This window comes from Ixodes scapularis, unplaced genomic scaffold (genome assembly GCF_016920785.2).
Source record: "Ixodes scapularis isolate PalLabHiFi unplaced genomic scaffold, ASM1692078v2 PGA_scaffold6__148_contigs__length_123643588, whole genome shotgun sequence".
In the NCBI taxonomy this organism is placed as follows: Eukaryota; Metazoa; Arthropoda; class Arachnida; order Ixodida; family Ixodidae; genus Ixodes; species Ixodes scapularis.
The window spans coordinates 42,382,124-42,403,972 of NW_024609881.1; the positions used below are offsets into that span (position 1 = coordinate 42,382,124).

At 42.4% G+C, this 21,849-nt stretch overlaps 1 protein-coding gene across 1 annotated transcript in view; it reads right to left on the minus strand.

The window, feature by feature from the left end:
- Positions 1–13,761: 13,761 nt before the first annotated feature.
- LOC8039626 (MAM and LDL-receptor class A domain-containing protein 2) overlaps positions 13,762–21,849 on the minus strand; it is a 297,389-nt gene continuing 289,301 nt past the window's right edge. The window contains exons 61-63 of the mRNA XM_040210496.1: positions 17,589–17,682; positions 14,189–14,244; positions 13,762–14,066 (exon numbers count right to left, since the gene is read on the minus strand). Coding sequence (XP_040066430.1) covers positions 14,053–14,066; positions 14,189–14,244; positions 17,589–17,682 — 164 coding nt within the window. The 3' untranslated portion in view covers positions 13,762–14,052. The remainder of the gene's footprint in view (positions 14,067–14,188; positions 14,245–17,588; positions 17,683–21,849) is intronic.

Below are 21,849 nucleotides of genomic sequence, written 5' to 3' on the forward strand. Positions count from 1 at the left end.
TTCGATAAATTCGAAGATTTCGAAATTCTTTGTAAAAAAAATTCGAAAACTTCGAACGCTTCAAATTTTTATAGACATGAAGTTCGAACAATTCGAAGATTTCGAATTTCTTTTGGCTTAAAGTTCGAAAAGTTCGAAAGTTTCGATTTTCTTTTAACGCTACATTAAAAAAAAAAAACTTCGAAGATTTTGAATTTTTTTTTAATCCAAGTTTTCAAAGTTTGAAGTCCGATTTTCAAGTTTTTCTACAGTTTCAGTTTCAAATAACGTTTTCACGACTCACTTGTTTTCACAAAATCAAGTTTAGAAAAGTTAGGGTGTGATATCTAGATTCTGCGAAGTTGGTAAGGCAATTAAATGAGACGACGAGTGTCCCGGACGTGCTAGAATATTTGCCAGTGCAGAATTGTGACCGCCAGCCCCCCGGGGGGGAAGGGGGGGGGGGGTCTTTATCACGCAGTAGTGATTGCACGAACACACTGTTTTACGAGACTCATCCAGTTCGAAACGGCCAGGGGCGAGCAGGAGGTTGAGGCGCAGAAAAACCTTGAAGCGACCTGGCAAACTAGCTCGCCACCCCTTGCACGCTGGTAGTAATCCGATCCGGTGAAGTTTATAGTTGTCCTGGAGGTTTATTTTCTGGGACGGAGGAATCGCCTCGCAAAAAGCACAAAAGCCGACACAACTCGAGGTCGAGGAGCGTTCTACCATACAAGTGGCGTCGGAAGAGGAAAAACGGGGGGGGGGGGGGGGGGGGGGGCTTCAGCCTTCTTTTCCCCTTTGCAGGTATTTTGAACTGTTAAAGAAAACAATACGGGGAAAGAGGGCGTGGTCGAGCTTATTTTAATCTGAAATTATTTATGCATATGTATAGCTACTGTCGCTCTTCACTGCATAAAAGGTTGCGTAGATGGTCATTGTTAGAAACTCGTTTTCAGAAGGGACTGCTCGTCACATGCTTAGTGGTTCGGAAGTTCAAAGCTGTCTTTTCGACCTAAACACCTGTGCCGATAGTAACAAAAGAAAAAAAAAAAAATAAAATAAATGCGGGAATAAAAAGCAGGAGAAAAAAAAACTATCAAGCATTCGTCGGAAGTGTTCTATTCGTGCATATTCAGAGGTTCAGAACTTCGAAACAAGTTTCTTTTACCAAAATGTGTACAGGCTAAAAGAAACACGTCCCAGGAACGTGAATCGAAAAAAAAAAAAAAAGTTTTCTTTTAATGACGTGTTGAACTTGAACACTACTAGAAATCTTCTGCAATGAGTTAATTTATTCCTTAACGTGAAAAAAACAATAAATATATTATTTTGTATTCTGCAGATGGCAATGATATGTACTGTCTGTGGTGCTAATTTAAATGCGATACCTCAAACAACTTAGACGAAAATAAATGTCAAGTTTAGGTCATAATTGCATGCAGATGTTTGGGCATTTCTTCGAAACTCACGTTGAATAACAATAATCACATCTTAAGACGGCACTTACCTAGGCTATACGTAGATCATTCTTAAAAAAGTATAACATATCTACCATAAATAGCTCCGGCTGCAGCGTGCTTCAAATCTGGCACAAACGATAATCGTCAAAAACCCGTCGTCCGTCCTCGCCCCTTCGGGGATTTATTTCTTTAAACCTAAGCATGCCAGAACATTGAAATAAATGACATTGTCTTTCGTAAGGAACGCAGCACCGCGTGTAAAAGTTCGAGAAAAAAAAATTACGAATGTACCCCACTCCTTGAAATCAAATGAAACCGGCCGCCGGTCTTTCGAAGTTCGACGAACGTCGAACTTTTACCCTAAAAGTTCGAAGTTCGTCGAACTTCTGACTTTTCAGAATTCGAAAGTTCGAAACGTTTCGAATTTCTTGATAAATAAGTTCGAAAGTTCGAAATTTATCGAATTTTCTGGTCAGTCAAGTTCGAAAGTTCGACAAGCATCGAACCTTGCAGCGCAATAAGTTCGAAAGTTCGAAAAATATCGAATTTTTTAGCGTAATAAGTTCGACGGTTCGAAAAGCGTCGAACTTCTTAGCTTAACAAGTTCGAAATTTCGACCTCCGCCGAATTTTACGATATAGACAATTCGAAAAATCGAAATCTTTCGAACCTTTCGAACCGCTTGATTCGATCATCGAAACTTCGATTCGAAAAAAGTTCGCGGCATCCCTACTCGCAACAAACACCGGCACTGTTCGCTGTGGCGGCTAAGTCCGAACGAGTTTTGTGGGCAGTTGCGCCTCACTGAGGAAGCCGCACAAATCGTCTGAAAAGATTAATTTTTCCCCTATCACGTACCTCTGTATGCCTATTTGTATATTCCGGGAGAGCATTTTGATATTACCTATATTTATTTTTCTATAAAATTTTCAATCTGGTCTCTCGCAACAAACGTCGGCACTCGAACGAGTTTTTTGGGCAGTTGCGCCTCACTGAGGAAGCCACACAAATCGTCTGACAAGATTAATTTTTCCCCTATTACGTACCTCTGTATGCCTATTTGTATATTCCGGGAGAGCATTTTGATATTACCTATATTTATTTTTCTATAAAATTTTCAATCTGCTCTCCCGCAACAAACGTCGGCACTGTTCGCTCTGGCGGTTAAGTCCGAACGAGTTTTTTGGGCAGTTGCGCCTCGTTGAGGAAGCCACACAAATCGTCTGACAAGATTAATTTTTCCCCTATCACGTACCTCTGTATGCCTATTTGTATATTCCGGGAGAGCATTTTGATATTACCTATATTTATTTTTCTATAAAGTTTTCAATCTGGTCTCCCGCAACAAACGTCGGCACTGTTCGCTGTGGCGGCTAAGTCCGAACGAGTTTTTTGGGCAGTTGCGCCTCTCTCAGGAAGCCACACAAATCATCTGACAAGATTAATTTTTCCCCTATCACGTACCTCTGTATGCCTATTTGTATATTCCGGGAGAGCGTTTTGATATTACCTATATTCATTTTTCTATAAAATTTTCAATCTGGTCTCTCGCAACAAACGTCGGCACTCGAACGAGTTTTTTGGGCAGTTGCGCCTCACTGAGGAAGCCACACAAATCGTCTGACAAGATTAATTTTTCCTCTATTACGTACCTCTGTATGCCTATTTGTATATTCCGGGAGAGTATTTTGATATTACCTATATTTATTTTTCTATAAAATTTTCAATCTGCTCTCCCGCAACAAACGTCGGCACTGTTCGCTGTGGCGGTTAAGTCCGAACGAGTTTTTTGGGCAGTTGCGCCTCGTTGAGGAAGCCACACAAAACGTCTGACAAGATTAATTTTTCCCCTATCACGTACCTCTGTATGCCTATTTGTATATTCCGGGAGAGCATTTTGATATTACCTATATTTATTTTTCTATAAAGTTTTCAATCTGGTCTCCCGCAACAAACGTCGGCACTGTTCGCTGTGGCGGCTAAGTCCGAACGAGTTTTTTGGGCAGTTGCGCCTCTCTCAGGAAGCCACACAAATCATCTGACAAGATTAATTTTTCCCCTATCACGTACCTCTGTATTCCTATTTGTATATTCCGGGAGAGCGTTTTGATATTACCTATATTCATTTTTCTATAAAATTTTCAATCTGGTCTCTCGCAACAAACGTCGGCACTCGAACGAGTTTTTTGGGCAGTTGCGCCTCACTGAGGAAGCCACACAAATCGTCTGACAAGACTAATTTTTCCCCTATCACGTACCTCTGTATGCCTATTTGTATATTCCGGGAGAGCATTTTGATATTACCTATATTTATTTTTCTATAAAATTTTCAATCTGGTCTCTCGCAACAAACGTCGGCACTCGAACGAGTTTTTTGGGCAGTTGCGCCTCACTGAGGAAGCCACACAAATCGTCTGACAAGATTAATTTTTCCCCTATCACGTACCTCTGTATGCCTATTTGTATATTCCGGGAGAGCATTTTGATATTACCTATATTTATTTTTCTATAAAATTTTCAATCTGGTCTCTCGCAACAAACGTCGGCACTTGAACGAGTTTTTTGGGCAGTTGCGCCTCACTGAGGAAGCCACACAAATCGTCTGACAAGATTAATTTTTCCCCTATTACGTACCTCTGTATGCCTATTTGTATATTCCGGGAGAGCATTTTGATATTACCTATATTTATTTTTCTATAAAATTTTCAATCTGCTCTCCCGCAACAAACGTCGGCACTGTTCGCTGTGGCGGTTAAGTCCGAACGAGTTTTTTGGGCAGTTGCGCCTCGTTGAGGAAGCCACACAAATCGTCTGACAAGATTAATTTTTCCCCTATCACGTACCTCTGTATGCCTATTTGTATATTCCGGGAGAGCATTTTGATATTACCTATATTTATTTTTCTATAAAGTTTTCAATCTGGTCTCCCGCAACAAACGTCGGCACTGTTCCCTGCGGCGGCTAAGTCCGAACGAGTTTTTTGGGCAGTTGCGCCTCTCTCAGGAAGCCACACAAATCCTCTGACAAGATTAATTTTTCCCCTATCACGTACCTCTGTATGCCTATTTGTATATTCCGGGAGAGCATTTTGATATTACCTATATTCATTTTTCTATAAAATTTTCAATCTGGTCTCTCGCAACAAACGTCGGCACTCGAACGAGTTTTTTTGGGCAGTTGCGCCTCACTGAGGAAGCCACACAAATCGTCTGACAAGATTAATTTTCCCCTATCACGTACCTCTGTATGCCTATTTGTATATTCCGGGAGAGCATTTTGATATTACCTATATTTATTTTTCTATAAAATTTTCAATCTGGTCTCTCGCAACAAACGTCGGCACTCGAACGAGTTTTTTGGGCAGCTGCGCCTCACTGAGGAAGCCACACAAATCGTCTGACAAGATTAATTTTTCCCCTATTACGTACCTCTGTATGCCTATTTGTATATTCCGGGAGAGCATTTTGATATTACCTATATTTATGTTTCTATAAAGTTTTCAATCTGGTCTCCCGCAACAAATGTCGGCACTCGAACGAGTTTTTTGGGCAGTTGCGCCTTACTGAGGAAGCCACACAAATCGTCTGACAAGATTAATTCTTCGTCTATCACGTACCTCTGTATGCCTATTGATATATTCCGGGAGAGCATTTTGATATTACCTATATTTATTTTTCTATAAAATTTTCAATCTGGTCTCTCGCAACAAACGTCGGCACTCGAACGAGTTTTTTGGGCAGTTGCGCCTCACTGAGGAAGCCACACAAATCGTCTGACAAGATTAATTTTTCCCCTATCACGTACCTCTGTATGCCTATTTGTATATTCCGGGAGAGCATTTTGATATTACCTATATTTATTTTTCTATAAAATTTTCAATCTGGTCTCTCGCAACAAACGTCAGCACTCGAACGAGTTTTTTGGGCAGTTGCGCCTCACTGAGGAAGCCACACAAATCGTCTGACAAGATTAATTTTTCCCCTATCACGTACCTCTGTATGCCTATTTGTATATTCCGGGAGAGCATTTTGATATTACCTATATTTATTTTTCTATAAAATTTTCAATCTGGTCTCCCGCAACAAATGTCGGCACTCGAACGAGTTTTTTGGGCAGTTGCGCCTCACTGAGGAAGCCACACAAATCGTCTGACAAGATTAATTTTTCCCCTATCACGTACCTCTCTATGCCTATTTGTATATTCCGGGAGAGCATTTTGATATTACCTATATTTATTTTTCTATAAAATTTTCAATCTGGTCTCCCGCAACAAATGTCGGCACTCGAACGAGTTTTTTGGGCAGTTGCGCCTTACTGAGGAAGCCACACAAATCGTCTGACAAGATTAATTTTTCCCCTATCACGTACCTCTGTATGCCTATTTGTATATTCCGGGAGAGCATTTTGATATTACCTATATTTATTTTTCTAGAAAATTTTCAATCTGGTCTCCCGCAACAAATGTCGGCACTCGAACGAGTTTTTTGGGCAGTTGCGCCTCACTGAGGAAGCCACACAAATCGTCTGACAAGATTAATTTTTCCCCTATCACGTACCTCTGTATGCCTATTTGTATATTCCGGGAGAGCATTTTGATATTACCTATATTTATTTTTCTATAAAATTTTCAATCTGGTCTCTCGCAACAAACGTCGGCACTCGAACGAGTTTTTTGGGCAGTTGCGCCTCACTGAGGAAGCCACACAAATCGTCTGACAAGATTAATTTTTCCCCTATTACGTACCTCTGTATGCCTATTTGTATATTCCGGGAGAGCATTTTGATATTACCTATATTTATTTTTCTATAAAATTTTCAATCTGGTCTCCCGCAACAAATGTCGGCACTCGAACGAGTTTTTTGGGCAGTTGCGCCTTACTGAGGAAGCCACACAAATCGTCTGACAAGATTAATTCTTCGCCTATCACGTACCTCTGTATGCCTATTTATATATTCCGGGAGCGTTCGAGCTTGTTTAATGTCGAGAAAGCAGAGTGCTGAAGCAAAAGGAAAATAATAAGTAAAATATAAACTTCAAAATACAATCTAGTAGTGCACACAAGACAGACCACCATATCAAGGTGGATGGAAAACAGGAGACCCTGTAGAATTTTTTAATCATAGATCATCGCCCGCTGTTGCCAATTGCGTTTCTTTTAACTACATACTTCAAAAGAGTCCTGTTTAACAAATATTTGGCCTCGCAGCTTTCCAAAAGATTAAACCAGGCAACTACATTCGTCGTGAGCGTTTCCGCATGAGCTAAATCTGCCGTTTGAGAGGTGGTGATACTGGCTCACGCTGTACCTGAGAAATTCAGCCTGTGCAACTCAAACACGTGCCGGTACGATGCTCATCCTCATTGGTGGGGACGAACCCAGGATCACCGGGTTTTTGTAGCCTGATCTTTCTGCTCTCCACATGCCCCGAGCTAGCATGCGCTAGCACACTCGGTTAGGGACTCTCAGAAAACCAGGACTCAAACAGGAAATGTTGCGGGTCCCTCGCCTTCGCTGAAGGTATAAAATATATGGGCGAACTAGCATATAATTATTTATTTATTTGCACCATATAGTATCTCTCTTTCTCTCCCTTGCTCAATATTACCAACTGCAGAGCTTACAGATGTTTCTGTGACTATCAGACAACTTAGTCAAATTTCGACACGGGCTTAAAATCATGTGGGTTACCACAATTTCAAGGCTACTTGCAGAGGTTTTGCTGAACCTGGAAACACGACTTGCAAAAACTTGCATATTATACAGTTTGTTACAATATATGGTCAGCAGGGGAAGCTCTAACTCCGGCTCTAGCTCTCTAAGTTTGGTAACGCTTCAACTTACGAAGAATGACAAGCGCGAGGTGGAGACGGAGCTTCTCCTGCTGACCTTCTCGGTGTGGTCCAACCATTCGTTGGTACCGTCTCTATCTGTACCACTTAACGACGGCTATTCATCGCGCTCGGCGTGAGTAGATATCACAAGGGCGCCAGGGTGTTTCGCGCCCCAGTAGACTTCTGGTAATGCGCTTATTTGTCTATCTCTATGGCAAAGCGTGCTTTGTGTTCCGAGTTATACCTTTATATGAACGTGCGTACAAGGGTCGTTTGATGAGTTTGGTAAAAAAGCTGGTTAAACGCTTTGTTAGAGCAAAAGGTTGATGTCGTTTCTCAACATAGTCCCCATTGAGGACTATCCACTTGACCCAGCGAGTTTCTAAATTTTCTTTCTCTCAGAAAAAGAGGTTTTCTTAAAGGCTAGAAAAGATGAACTGACGAGAGTAATGACATTCTCATTCGAGGAGAACTTTTTTCGACAGAGTCAGATTTCTCAAGTTCGGGAACACGAATAAAACACACGACGCCATATCAGAAGAATGGGGTGGATGAAGAATCAACTCGAAGCCCAAGTCTTCCAATTTTGCCATTGTCACAGTCAATTCGTAGGAGAGCGCGTTGTCTTGGTGAATGAACGGTCTGGTACCAACACCTCCTAGATCACAAGGCAGTAGTGCTGATAATTTTTCGTCACAGAAGAAGGCCGATCGCTGGCGGTGATTGGATACGAGCGCTGCGTCCGTCTCTCTGATTAGACACGAGACGCTGACGCAGCCCTCGCGTCCAATCACGGCCCACGATCGGCCTTTTTATGTGGAGAAAAATTATGAGCACTACGGCCTTCTTATCTAGGAGGTGGTGCTGGTACCCATCGCGCACACAGCTTTTTGTAAAGGGTTTTGTGCACACGTTATTTTGAGATGCCTATGGTCTCAGCAGTCTTGTGCACATTCACTCGACTGTCCTCCAATTATTATATTATGAATTTATTCAACAATATCCGTCGTGGTGACCTCAACTCGGCGTCCGGAGCGCGCTTCATCTTCAGGGAACGTTCTGCCACGTTTACTCCAATGAACCCAGAACTAAACAGCCTTCAACGTTGAATAAGGGTCCCCATGAACTTCATGCAACTCGGTTTTGATACGTGGACGTTAACATTTTTAAAACAAACGTGCTTGATCATTGCACAGGGTTGGTTTTTTTTTTCCATTGTGGCAAGCGCTACAGTGTTCGCTTCAACCGTCTGTAAAACATGAACAGTGCTTCGCTCCCGTCTGGAAGCTAGCCTGGGTTAGTTTGAAGAATGACACTTGCCAGCCATGGTGTCATCTATTGAATAGTTCATCGTATAAATTTACCAAACTTATCAAACGACCCTTGTACTTGCGAGGTGTACAGGAGGCAAAATGACGTGGAACAAAACGGAAAAAAGTTCGAATCCGGAAGCGCGCAGGGGTTCGCCAATAGTGGACTTCATAATCTGTGACAGCTCAAGAGTGCAGTGGAAGCTCCGCTTACAGCACGAGCTTTGTGGCCTTGATAGCACAAGTGTGCACGCGCAGCCAGAGCGCGGCGAAAGGCAAGGAGCGCGCGCTGAAGGCGGAGCTTCCACTGCACTCTTGAGCTGTCACCCACCATAGTGAGCTTGTTTACAAAAAGACAAATAAATAGCTGACGTGCATATTCCACCGTATCACGGCCAAAGCTATAATTGTGTCTTTTTAGCAACCACGCGCAATAAAAGCCTGGGGTAATCGCTTTGGATGACGCCTCGGCAGCTGCGCGAGCACTCGTACTGCGAGGATGCCAATCTACGCAGTCAGGGCTGCCGTCTCACGCTAGCGCAGCCTCCGTGGTTAGTCCATGTTAACGTGAGACTGCGAAGTACTACTGAAAAGGTTGTGCAAGCGCGAGCGGCTAGCCTTGACAAACTCGACTGAAGTATTCTCTGCCCGAGCGCTCGCGCAGCCACCGAGGAGTGATTCAAAGGAAACGGCTCGCGCCTTTAGCATGCATGGCTAACAATAGTTCATGCTGAGGTGAGACAAAGTTTAGCCTGAGCCAAGGTGCCCTAAGCCAGAAGACCCTCTCTAACAGGCCCCAGTGATAAGAGAAAGCCGAGCCTGAAACAGAGCACTTTTAGCATCGTTTTACCTTATGTCCGATGCACTACCGCCGGTGTGATACAGTGTACTAGAATATTCTAGTACACTGTAGGTGCGAGGTAGGAAAACGCAGAGGATTCGGCTCGCGCTTCAATACTTCGTCTAACCTTAGCATGGGCTATTGTTGGTGGCGTGCTTCGACGACACCTCGGCGGCTGCACGAGGACTCGTGTGGCGCGAACGCCAATCAAGTCTACCGTCTCGCGCTAGAGCAGCCTTTGGGGCCAGTCCATGCTAAGGTGAGACGAAGTATAGCTTTAACTTTGCTCGGTTTAAATTTGGCTTTTAGCGATGGAGCAATAGTCTTGAGCGTTAGCTTATCACTTTAGAATGCACATTGACTGCGGGAGAAGCAATTCCACATTGCACGTCTGCGCTAGGCGCGCCCAGCTGTGACCTTGAGAGGTTCCGAGGTTCGGAGCTGTCTTGAGCGTGTTATCAGTGCTATGCCCTTACTGCATTACGATGTCTCCTCTCCGGATTCGAAGATAAGATTGGCGGTGCGGGCGGAAACAGAGGGCACATTGGAAATTGGAAAAGTGATTTCGCTCGGGGCTTAGGCGCTACATGTCGTCGCGGAATGGAACTAAACCGAATGTCTCGGATTCTTGGCCATGAGGGTTCCGCGTTTTCGGTTTTTATATTTTCAAAATTCGGCGCACATTTTTCGGTGTTTATTTTAAAACTATTTTTTTATGTATATTTTTTCCAAAAAATGTTTACCGGTTTTTTCGGTAAATATTAAAGAAACACCATCGGACACCGGATCAGATGATCCTAGTAGCTGTGATATTTGTGATCACTCAAAGAATAACGACACATATACATACGTGGTCTTCGCTACAACTTCCGTCAGGACACACCTCAAAATCGCGGAATTCGCGGGCATAATCTTCAGCGCACTTCTTTTTCCTCCCCAGTTTGACAATGTGACCGTCTGAGGCGATGACCATACAGGAACCAGCGGAATGGCGAAAGAAAAAAAAAACTATTGAATATATGTTCTCAATCACAGGGAAGTTTGAGAAAGGGTGTTAAGAAAGGTATTTACGGGTTTCTTGGATGCCCTCTGAAGTGCACTAGGACCTGGAACTGGACGCACTAACACTAAGTCCGATCACAGAAAGGACACAGATGTCCCGCGAAGGCCAATCCAAGATCTCTTTTGTTGCATGTTGAACCATCGGAGAGGGCAATTACGAAGACGTCACACAATGTCGAGCCTTGCAAAATCCTCTCTCTCTCTCCCTCCCCCCCTCCCCCCTTCCACCTCGATTCCGCCCTAAAAAACTGACCTTTTTTGGTTAAAACCGATTTTTAGAAAATGGATTAGACATACTTTTATCGGTTTAAACCGAAAACGCCAAACCTACAACCTGACCTGTTTCGGTTAAAACCGAATTCCCGAAAATGGATTCGGCGTACTTTTATCGGTTTTTATCGGTTTAAACCGAAAACTCCGAACACTACGTATAACATATGGAAGTAGCACGTTTTTGGCAAAATCATTCAAATCAAAATGCTCCTGCCACAAAAAAAACAAAAAAAAAAAACGTTGTCAGTGTGAGCCTGGGCGCACTTGTCTCATTCTAATGACGGGGTCCATTTTCTTGCTACGAAAGTGTACATATATTGCTTTTATTTGATGCATATATAACATGGAGCCTCTTTTAAACACTTGCGTTAGGAAACGATAGCTGTTTTAATTTTTTTTTAATAATATTCACTTGTAAAGGCACTTGAATCATCGCTGAGCCAAGGCGATTCTGCTCATCAGGCAAATAAAACACATTTGACAATATTTTGTCTGTTGCCTTAATAAATCTCGGAGTATAATTGTATTGAATGTCTTTTGTTTCAACACCATCGTGCGAATTCAAAACTTGAGTTTTTATAATCGACGCCTGCGAGTTAATGCTACTGTCAATACCTAGAAATTACAGCAAGATATGTGGTAGGATTAAAGGTGCGGTGCAACAATTTGCGGACTTTGGCTAATTAATTTCGGGAATTGATCCCGGCCACATATAAAACCAAGGACCGAAAACTATTCTTTCCTGCTTGCCCTAGTTTTCATTTAAAAAAATAAAAGAAATTGGTATCTCTGGCACCCCTCAACCCAACATTGAAGCGGCACCAGCTTCGCCTGTGACGTCATTCCGAGTGGCGTTGGTTTCCGGTTGGGTGGTTTCTGGCTTTCGTTTCCCCAGCGCTCGCCGGCTCGCCAGGCTCGCCACTCTCCCGCTCTCCCGCCGATTCCCGACCAACATGGCGGCGTGGGCGGACGGCCTGAGCGACGTCGAGCGCAAGATGCTTGCGACGCGGCGGGCAGTCGAAGTCGAGGTCGAGACACCAGGAACAATAACGATACCACGATACTACGGACCACGACCAACGCACTCCGTGGAGCGAGGGAAAGACAAAACGTCCGGGTTGCTCCTGTAGCCGCCGTAGGCGCCTCGGGCGTCGACGGATGACGGCGACGGCAGGTTTTGTTGACTTGCTGTAAATGGCGCCACAAATAATTCATACCCTTTTAGCGGCAATATTGGGCTTTTGAAGCGTTTCTGCATGCCTAAACAACAAGATTTTTTAAACTTGACCTTAAATCAAGCTTACAATTGCCTAACACTATCACTTACAAAAACCACTTCGAAAGACGTCACACCACAGGTTCCATTTGCGGTCACCATGTGGCCGCAGGTTGGGAAAAAAAGTTTTTTTTATTTTACGATTACGCAGCGGAAATAGAGGTATTTTGGGGTATGGTGTCACTTTTTTTCTTACTTATGCCAAAGTAAAAAATATAAAAAATACAAGCTGCACATTCCTTCAGTGTTAAAATCATTGCACCGCCTTTTTAAATACGATGTGCTGGCTTTAAACGACTGCAGACACCTTATAAATGTTTCGCGTTTGGCAGAGGGGCTCTGCAGTTTTTGTTTCCTGAGATTATTTATCACTAATTGCTAAAATAAATTAAAATTTTAACTTGTATATAATTTCACCCCGCAGTACCAATTTGAAGAGACATTAAAGCGTCCAAAGTGCAAAAATTTCTTCTGATAAAATTTTTTCCTTGTTTAAAGTTCGAATTATTGAATGCCCTCAAAAATTCTAGGCATTAGGAAATTTTTGAGTAAGAGAAATTCGTGATACAAAACGACTCTCACGTCGAATTTAGAATGGCTCGCTTTATGTGGGTGGCCAAACTGCTCTCAGGCGTTTCCAAGATGCTAGCGTGAGTGATATCTAAGGGCCGATCTCTGGACGGAAGGGTAGTTGATAGACGCCATAAGTAGCTAATTTTGTCTCTAACCACAATGTCCGCTTCACTCAGAGCAAGTGACAACGTATTCTGCTCCTCACGCATAGTCCGGCGTTGAAACACCGGCGTTCGGAAAGCCTCGTAGTCCCAGGAAAACCACCTGATTGATGATCCTCGTTTTCTAAGCGCGAAAAACACTTAATGTAGTGAATTACTGGAAACATTGTACCTACATAACTTTTGCACACGTTATGCGTCTGCAGTCAAGGTTTCTTGTTACTGGGTAATAAACAAGGCAGCTGAGTTAAAGGCGATGATAAATTCTTTCGAAATGTGTAATGGCCGTCTCTGTCGGTTTTTGAAACACACTATTCCTATTCAAGTTTACATCTTTAGAAACATTCTTACAACATGTCCGAAACGTTTTCGTGAAAACCAGGTCACTTTTGCACGAACACAAACATTTGAATTTTTCTGTAGCTCTGCCAGCCTTTGCCAAAAAAAAACAAAAAAACTTTAAGCTTCAAACAAAACTCCGAACGCGTACGTGTTTTTGATTGTTGTTTCTAATAGAAAACCTAGAAGCACGTGTCTATAATAAATAAAAGTTATTTTCATAGTAGAGGACGAACACATCATTAGTATTGCAACGCAGGCTGCACAGAATACCTTGAGTATGAAACTGTGAGAAAGATGTCCGAAACAAAAAGCCCTCATTAAACGATATTAATTTCTACGCAAATCACTAAGTCATTCGTTATAATACATAATTTGAGTCTCCAAAAATAAGACATATTTGCCCACCAATTGTTTCTTCATATGCCTGATAATCTTTTCAAGATTAACACATTTATGTGTCTAAAATATATTGCAATATTTTTTTTTTAATATCTTGGGATATGTATTTTTAAATGCAACAGTAATGACAGAAAGCATATAAATTTCACTGACACACCATAGTTTATTAATAAATGTTATTCGATGTTTATTATTGCATCTTGTAACATATAAACCCGATCAATTACTTACAAACTGATCTATTTTCATTACGTTTATGAGTGCAACTTGTTTATTATTGCGTTTTTTCCGTTTTTTTCCTGGGGTACTCGGGTGAATCAAATAGCCTACATTTATCACAAGTGGCTATTCAATAACAAACAAATTATTAACACCGAATGTTATTCGCATTCTTTTGACTTCTCATAAACTATGACTCATCTGACTAGAAGATGGCAAGACAAAATGAAATCTGTCTCGGGTCGATGTCTCCATAATGACTTTATTTATGATCGTTTTAAGCAAATTTTTCTCATGCTTTCTTGCGGGGTTGTGGATAAGCTAGTTGAGGATTCCTGTAAGGAACAAAAGATAAACACGTATTAGTTTAAACACAATAGGATTTGCGTGGCTTTCGGTGCATGCACAATATACTATACTGTTGCTACAAAACACGGGATTTTTAAGCCATCCTTACTCGCTTGATCTGTGTTGGCGTCGTACGTTGGGTTGCTCACAAACAGCGCGGAGCTCCTGAAAAAAAAAATGTATATAAAGATGTTACCTGAGATTGTGTTTCACAAAAGACAAAAACAACTGTCCCCATATGTTATATATGAGGCGGCATAAGTCGAAATAATTCAAGATTCCGCATTCCATTAGTGTCTCTGTTGGCAATAACGTCATAACACCTAGTTTAAAGCGCAAGTGGTGTAACTAGCTGGTATAAAGAACGTCAAAACGTTGAGGTGGCTTTCTATACTCTGCATGGTTAATTTATTGCCCGGTAAACAAACTTGTATACTTTATTATACCGTAATAAATATGATTATAATAAATCGTATTATTTACTATTACAATTTGTAACGACTGCAAGAGTAGTACTACAATTGAAACATTCGTGTATATAAAGGTAACCTATTTACTCAATTATTTTGATTACTTTGTATAAGTGTAAGCCTTACTGGGGAAAGGTGTTTAAACACAAGTATATATCCCTCTTATATCATTTTCAAGAAAAGGGACAGCTATCACAAATTTGTTTCGACCACAATGATAATATGTTATTTACCTTGCCCCCCGCCCTCTTTTTTATACATGATCAGTATAGTCGCTGACAAAAGAAAAGCGCCAGGACGTGCCTATCGAAGGCCCATCCTGCATCACGCGCTCAATGCTTTTCGCCTTGCTTTGACTGCCCGCGTGAGCTCGAGGGGCACAAAAACGTCGAAGTGTTGTCGAAGGTGCGAAGCTCGCCCAGGAGACGGGACAACCCGAGATCTTCCCTGTCGCTCCCACCTTGTCAGTGGCGATATTGGGGGTACACATAAAATCAATCAGAGAATTATAATATTTTAACGTAACTTTGGCTTCTTATCCAGAGTAAAGTTAGCAACGTGAAGCACTAGCCCTCCAGAGGAAGTAATGCGGTTGAAACAAATTTACGTAGATAAAACAATATTATAACCAGCGCAAACAGTTTTATAAAATAAAATTCCACGGCAAACATTCGGAAGTAAAGGAAAAAAACTGCTATAACGCAAAAATGCTCACAAGTAAAAAATAAATAAACACATTGGCATAATAACTTTTTTTTACTCTGGAGATTCCAGACTTTTGATCGAGATTATATAACTAATTCAATATTTGAGAAAAACAAGAAGAAATTACGGACTATTTATTTTGTCTGGATTAAGAATATACCTGAAAGGAAGACGGCTCGATATGCTGTCGTGAAAACCAAGTGATCATCTTCCATTTGAAGTATTGTGACACTTTATAATCCGCTAAGACGAAACGAGGGGGTGTCTATGCTACATTTTGCACTAAGTATGACCGCAGCCGACGCTACAATTAGATAGAGTCAATGGAGCATTCCTAGAAGTGCATCGTTGTGGCGCTCATTCTGTGTCTGCATTAGCCATCACCACGGCTAGACCTAACACGCACACAAAAATCGCGCAGGATCTCGGGACATTCACTGTGTCTCATTGGTCTTGGCGAACATAGAAAACGCATAGACGAGAAGCGCTGTGATGATGCGCTTTTGCCTCTGATTGATCGACTCCCACAGAAAAGTTGTGTAGATGTCGGTTTGACATAGAGTGATGTATAGGAAATAAATCGATATGTTCAAACCAGATCGCCATGCACTGCTTCACGATAGCAAAAAGCAAGACGACGAGATGCATCGAAGGGCTTCTGGAACCCGGTAAAACTAAACTTGGTCGAGCTGGAGCATTTTAAATTAGAAGTTCGGGTTCTCCTCTAGCTGTATCTCTCGGTGGGTGGCTGCTTGTGCGTTTTAGCATACTTTGTCTAGTAGTGTAAAGCGAATCTCAAACTTAACGTCGCCATTTGACACCCGAGTACTGATGTTTTGTTGTCTAGCCCAAAAGAAGTTGGTTCCTGCATTAGCTGGAAAGTCTTCATTGGGAAATGTCGCGACCTGTGAGTCCAAACTTCATCAGGTAGTTTGACCGATAGGCACAATAATATCAGAAAAACTGTCCCAAAAAGAACTATATTCTGGCATGGTGCAGTTTGGGGACCACTCTAGACATAAATGTTTTCTTTTCTAAAGAAAGCAATAGTGCAAAATGACCGCATCCACAAAAGAGATCCGCAGAAGGCGAACATTACAAAATCGGACAGTTACAACACCCTTGTTTGTCTCTTTGTACGCACCACGCTATCGTGATTCTTTTATGAAGTTCCCTCTTACAATGAATCACGAACTCTGCCGCGCCTCTAATTTGACAAACGCTTCCTTGTTTCTTCGACAGCATCTGTCTTTCCTTATATCTCTGTTCAAAACTATAAACGTTTAAACTTCGAGGCCACTTAAGGCTAGTCTACCATGATTATATTATTCCTTCCACAGGCAGCATGCATAAGAAACGCGTAACTTGCCCTGAGTTTCGCCGTCTAGGGACCTAACTTCGGCTTAAGATTTTGATCATGGTCGTCAGTTATTGCCAAAGTACTTTCCTTTGGTCCTTCTTAAGGGGCTTTTCTCTGGTTCTTAAAATGATTTCCAAAGTACCAGATGCAAGACAAAAATATCACATATTCACGGATTAATAAGGAGTCAAGCCTAATTCTGGCACTTGTTTGGCAGTCCCCCTTTCATAAATAACTAGATGTACCTGGCAGAAAACAGGATTGCACGATAGCGAATATAAAAATAAAATGCGATGATTTGAAATGAGGCAGAAGATGAGTCTCAGAACCAACTTAGAAGCAAAATGATACGCCACAATAAGAAAAAAAAAGAACATTGGTGCAGCAAAATCTTGGTCACTTCAACTATCAACGGAATAATAAGGAGTGACGCCTAATTTTGAACCTTGTTTTGTAATCACACATTAATAAATAACCAGAGCTATCTTGCAGAAAACAGAATTTTACGTTTGCGTATACAAAACAATCTGCGATGACTGAAAAGGGAGGAAGAAAATGAGTGTTAGAACGAAATTGGAAGCAAGAAGATACACCACAATAGGAACAAAATGAATATTGGGGGAAAAATCTTGGTCACTTCATTTCAGTAGAGCCAGCAGGATCTCGATTCCTTGGTCGAGGGAGCACCCGCGCTCCCTTGAGCACATGTTTGCGTAATTAATGCCGGAACCTACTGAACCGGCAATTTTCTGAAATGGTAGAGTGCAACAATACCAGACGCAGACCAAAGGATCCCAAGGTTGGTGCTACCTTGCCTTTTGGGTTTTTCAAGGCCCTAAATGACCAGACAAGCATCCAAACGTTGGCCCAAGGAACTGTACTAGTGGGGTTTCGTGCTTTAAAATTGGTTTTTCTATGAACAACAGTGACTTGTAAGTAACATAAAGTGCAATGATATCCAAATGAAGACTTACGGCACGGCTCTCCTCTTCCGGTACAGATAACCGACGCCGGCGATACCTACCAAGATGAGGATAACTGGCACCGCAATGGCCCAGCCGTTGGATGCTGCATTAAAAGAAAATTGGGTTTAACTTTATTTTTTTATTAGCCACCAGTTGTCAACCAAAATTAAATAGATGTAAAGTGAAAAACAAAAACTTGATAGCGACATTTATCTTCAAAGCCCTATAACACATGGAATGCTGTATTTAAAGCGATCGTTAACATTTTTCAGAAGACATTAAACCGCATTTTCGGGGAGCGACGAACCTATTTTTTATAACCGTCCGCCAAATGCAGCTGCTACCTTACGTCACGCAACGTCGAGTTACGTGGTGTCCATTTCTCGTCTGAGTTTCGTGGCGAAATGGAATTTATGCATAAATTACGTGACGTCAACTTCTCCGTCATGGAGAGCGGTTCAATTCACACACACAAGGACTGAAGTAAAGACGGCAATAATTCTGGGATTTGTGGATTCCAGCAAAGAGCGCTTCATGCTTTCGAATACATCCCTACACTCTTAGAAAAAAGGGTCAGTATAGTCCTCCCTAAAGGGAGGAACGCTCTTGACACATATGTTCCTTCAGAAAGGGAGAAACTTTCGTCCCTTAAGCAGGGGAGGAAAAGTTCCTCCGTCGACTGCATCTCATTATGGCGGCCACGAATCGAGCAAATCGAGCTCGGTAAGGCTTAACGAGAACACTAAGTCTATTGCACGAAGCGAGAGGAGCAGGAAATAAAAACGTAACACGAGCTTTCCGCGAACTGTATTTATTTCCGAAGTTTCTTTACCCCTGCAGGTAAAGAAACTTACGTTTCGAAAGCATGCAGTCACTCAGTCTTCTCATCGTCAGCACTGCGATGTTCAACGGAGACAACCGGCACTCAGTTCGCGCACTTTATGTCCTACCTTTGCTATTCCTCGAGCCACAATTCCTTCGTCAACCGTAGCGTCAACCGCACATCACGGAGGAGTGAAAATCATTCGCCCGCAAAACCAAAAGCCGCTCTCAAAAAAAAGCAAATCCGAAGCAACCTCTTGGCTTATCTCAGCACGGTAACACGAAATTATGGCGTAGCCGCGTAGCGTAAAAGGATGTTAAATCGCTTGCCACCAGATGGCAGGGTCAAGCAGAGTAATCGCGCGTAGCTAGGCTAGGTGGCGCTAGGTACCGCCCAATTCATGTTTTACAAAAAAATATTTTTATTTTCTTACGCCACAATTGCGTTTCCTTTTCTTCGGAATCTCTAACACATGTAGACACGTTGCGCACACTACAAACATCAGGTCAACATATATTGAACACATACACAGGCATCGCACATACAAACATCAATACAACAGCACACTACCCCGATCACTACTAGCGAGCCCTGCGTTTCCGTCTTTTATAGTGGTCGTTTTGAACGTGCGGAATTTTTCGGTGACTCCCTAAGCAAAAAAAAATATTCCGAACATGTTCATTTTTTTTCAGCAATGTCATACATCTGAGGCTATTTTTAATGGCTCAGGGGATGAATCTCTTATTAAAAAGAAGACGCTCAATCATGCCATAATTATTTGAAAGCCAATAAATCGAGCCGCTTCAATGTGGTTCCAAGCCACGAGTTTGTTTTCCCGCATGGCCCTTCGTAGCCAGTATTTATATTGTAGTGTTCGTTTTTCTATTTGTGCTGTTCGCGCAAAGCTGCAATTGCCGTCTTGAATTAATCTCTGTAGAGCGGATATCCACTCAGCTGGAAGTGATGCTTCACGGGCACAGAAATCGCTTTTCGATCAACCTGAATGCAGTCAAAGCCGCGACTTCCGACAACTGTTAAGTGTACGGAGCTGCGCCGTTGCGAGCTCGAAAACTTCTAGCGCTCATCCCAGCGCGCCACTTAGAGGGCAGTTTCTACAGGAACCGTAATATATTTAAACAGTAAAATAAAGGATAGCGTTTTTTTGTTTTCGATTTTGCCTGTCTTTTTTTTTATGCTAAACTTCCATTATAAATATACCTACTTTCCGTCATACTTTCGTAGTGTTGTCTTTTCCCCAGAGCGCAATCGCTCTCGGGGACCGACAGTCACATTGGCCACTGTACGATAGGAGCTTACCGTTCAGACCAGCGTTCCAACATGACTATCCACACGTCGATCGACTGCACCTAATCCCTCAAGTGGTTTTAAACTCTTTAATGTAAAGCGGAATGTCATCCTGCGACACCCCGGCCCCTCCGATAACGGCCCGACCAGCGGCATCAATGCCCGACAGTTTACGTCATCTCATCTTGTTGTTACACCACTGATACGCGAACACACGGTCACATCGGCGATAATTCCAGTCTTCTGTTCACAACCCACAACACTGCCATCACGATGTCGCTGACACGAAGAAATACAGAACCACGTTGACGATGTTGCTGACACACAGAAGAATCACGTTGAACGCCGGTTGGCACTCGGCACGGGACAACGGAACCGAACTCAGCACGGAAGGCACCCAGGCAGCCGGCAGGAAAACCTGCCTTCCTTGGACGCAGTTCCCGCGATTTCCATAACGTCGAAAACGTCGACACAGTTCCTCGTGGTTTCGCTGCTGTAGTTCCGCGTGTGTCCCGCAAATTGGAGACGGCCGTCTTGCCCAGTGTATGTAGCACTGCTGGCACTGCTCCAGAACTTCGCTGTTTCTAGCGGCTTCGTTAGCTCATTTGATAAAATTAGTGGCAAAAACGTCAATGCAACCGAAATGTTCTGCACGTTTGGACTAGAAGACGGAATTACAGGCGGCCTTCGCTGCCGCTGAAGCTCAATCAACTCAACATTAATTTATTAAACAGCGTGCGCGATGTGCTCGAAAAACGAAACCGAAAGAAGATGGGTCGGGAGGGCGAAAGCTTTCTCCGGTCTGCCCGGAGGAGGAAAACGTCTCGGAGAATAATAAGGACTTTAATTTTCCTTTCATCGGTCTGGGTTTGTTTATGTGTGTTTTGGTAAACAAAAATAACAAAAAACTTTACAAAAAAAAACACAAAAAAAAAACAAAAAAAAAAAACACTTTCCTGGGGATCGAACCGTTGACCACTTGGTCGATAGCGCGATGTTCTACCCCTGCGCCAACTGAACAAGGAGGAACTCACCCTCCTCCTTTCATCTGAACTGCCGTTCCTCCCTTCTCTGGGCAACTTGTCCGCAACAAGGAGGAACAGTCGCTTTTGCTACCTTTCTCCTCCCTTTTTTCTTAGAGTGTACGCATCATATCAAAGTATAACCTGAAACGCGCTTTTGAAAAGCATGCTCAGGTACCAGCTTCATTTACACCCTTCCGTTACAAAAAAAATATATATATATATATATATCTCCAGATTTAAAGATTTCAGATATGGCACATATAAAAAAATTAGCCAGATATAACCTGACGTGGTATATCTGCCAGATATCGCCTCATAATGTCAGATATAGTCGGATATACCTGGCTAGGTTTGGAAATCACAGATCTGGCTAAGTATGGAAATTCCAGATCTGGCCAGGCATCTCAAATGTAGGACAAAAGCCTGAAATCAACACTTTATATATTTTTATTGTCTACAACGCTCCCTAGTGCCCCGGCCCGCACTCGAGGAATCATGGGAACGGTGGTACTTCAGCTCCGTAGTGATCGGCAATTTCGATCAATTCCCTATTTACACAGTTTCGAGTGTAATTCGGAGTCACCCTGAACAAGCGTTCCATAGTACCCAAGGACCTGCCATATAAATTTTAAAATTTCTCGTCAATGTCAGCTTTCATGATACTGTTCATACAATTCACCTTTCAACCTAGCTAAGCCGCAGAAATCACATACAATATTATCAATATCGTTACTGTTGCTTTAGCAGTAATTGCATAAAACCCAAGAAGTCAGACGCTGACGGGACGAAGGTCGATTTGTCTTTCCGAAACGATGCACGTTGAAGTCATAGACACGCAAAACAATACCACAACGTGAAACAAAAAAACAACAACAACAACATTTATTACACCCGGGCGCGCCTTTTTTGTTAGCGCTATTCTCTCCTTTTTTTCACCGGCTCGCTTCTTTTTATGTAAGGCATAATCGATTATTTAAGAACTTTGTAAGCCACATTTTAATAATATTTAATAACGGCATTCCTAAAACATGTTTTTAACGCAATTGCGAACGCACTACAGCCCTTCTTTTTGAAATACCGCAAATCGGAGTCCTGAAGCGATGTGGCCTCCTGACTT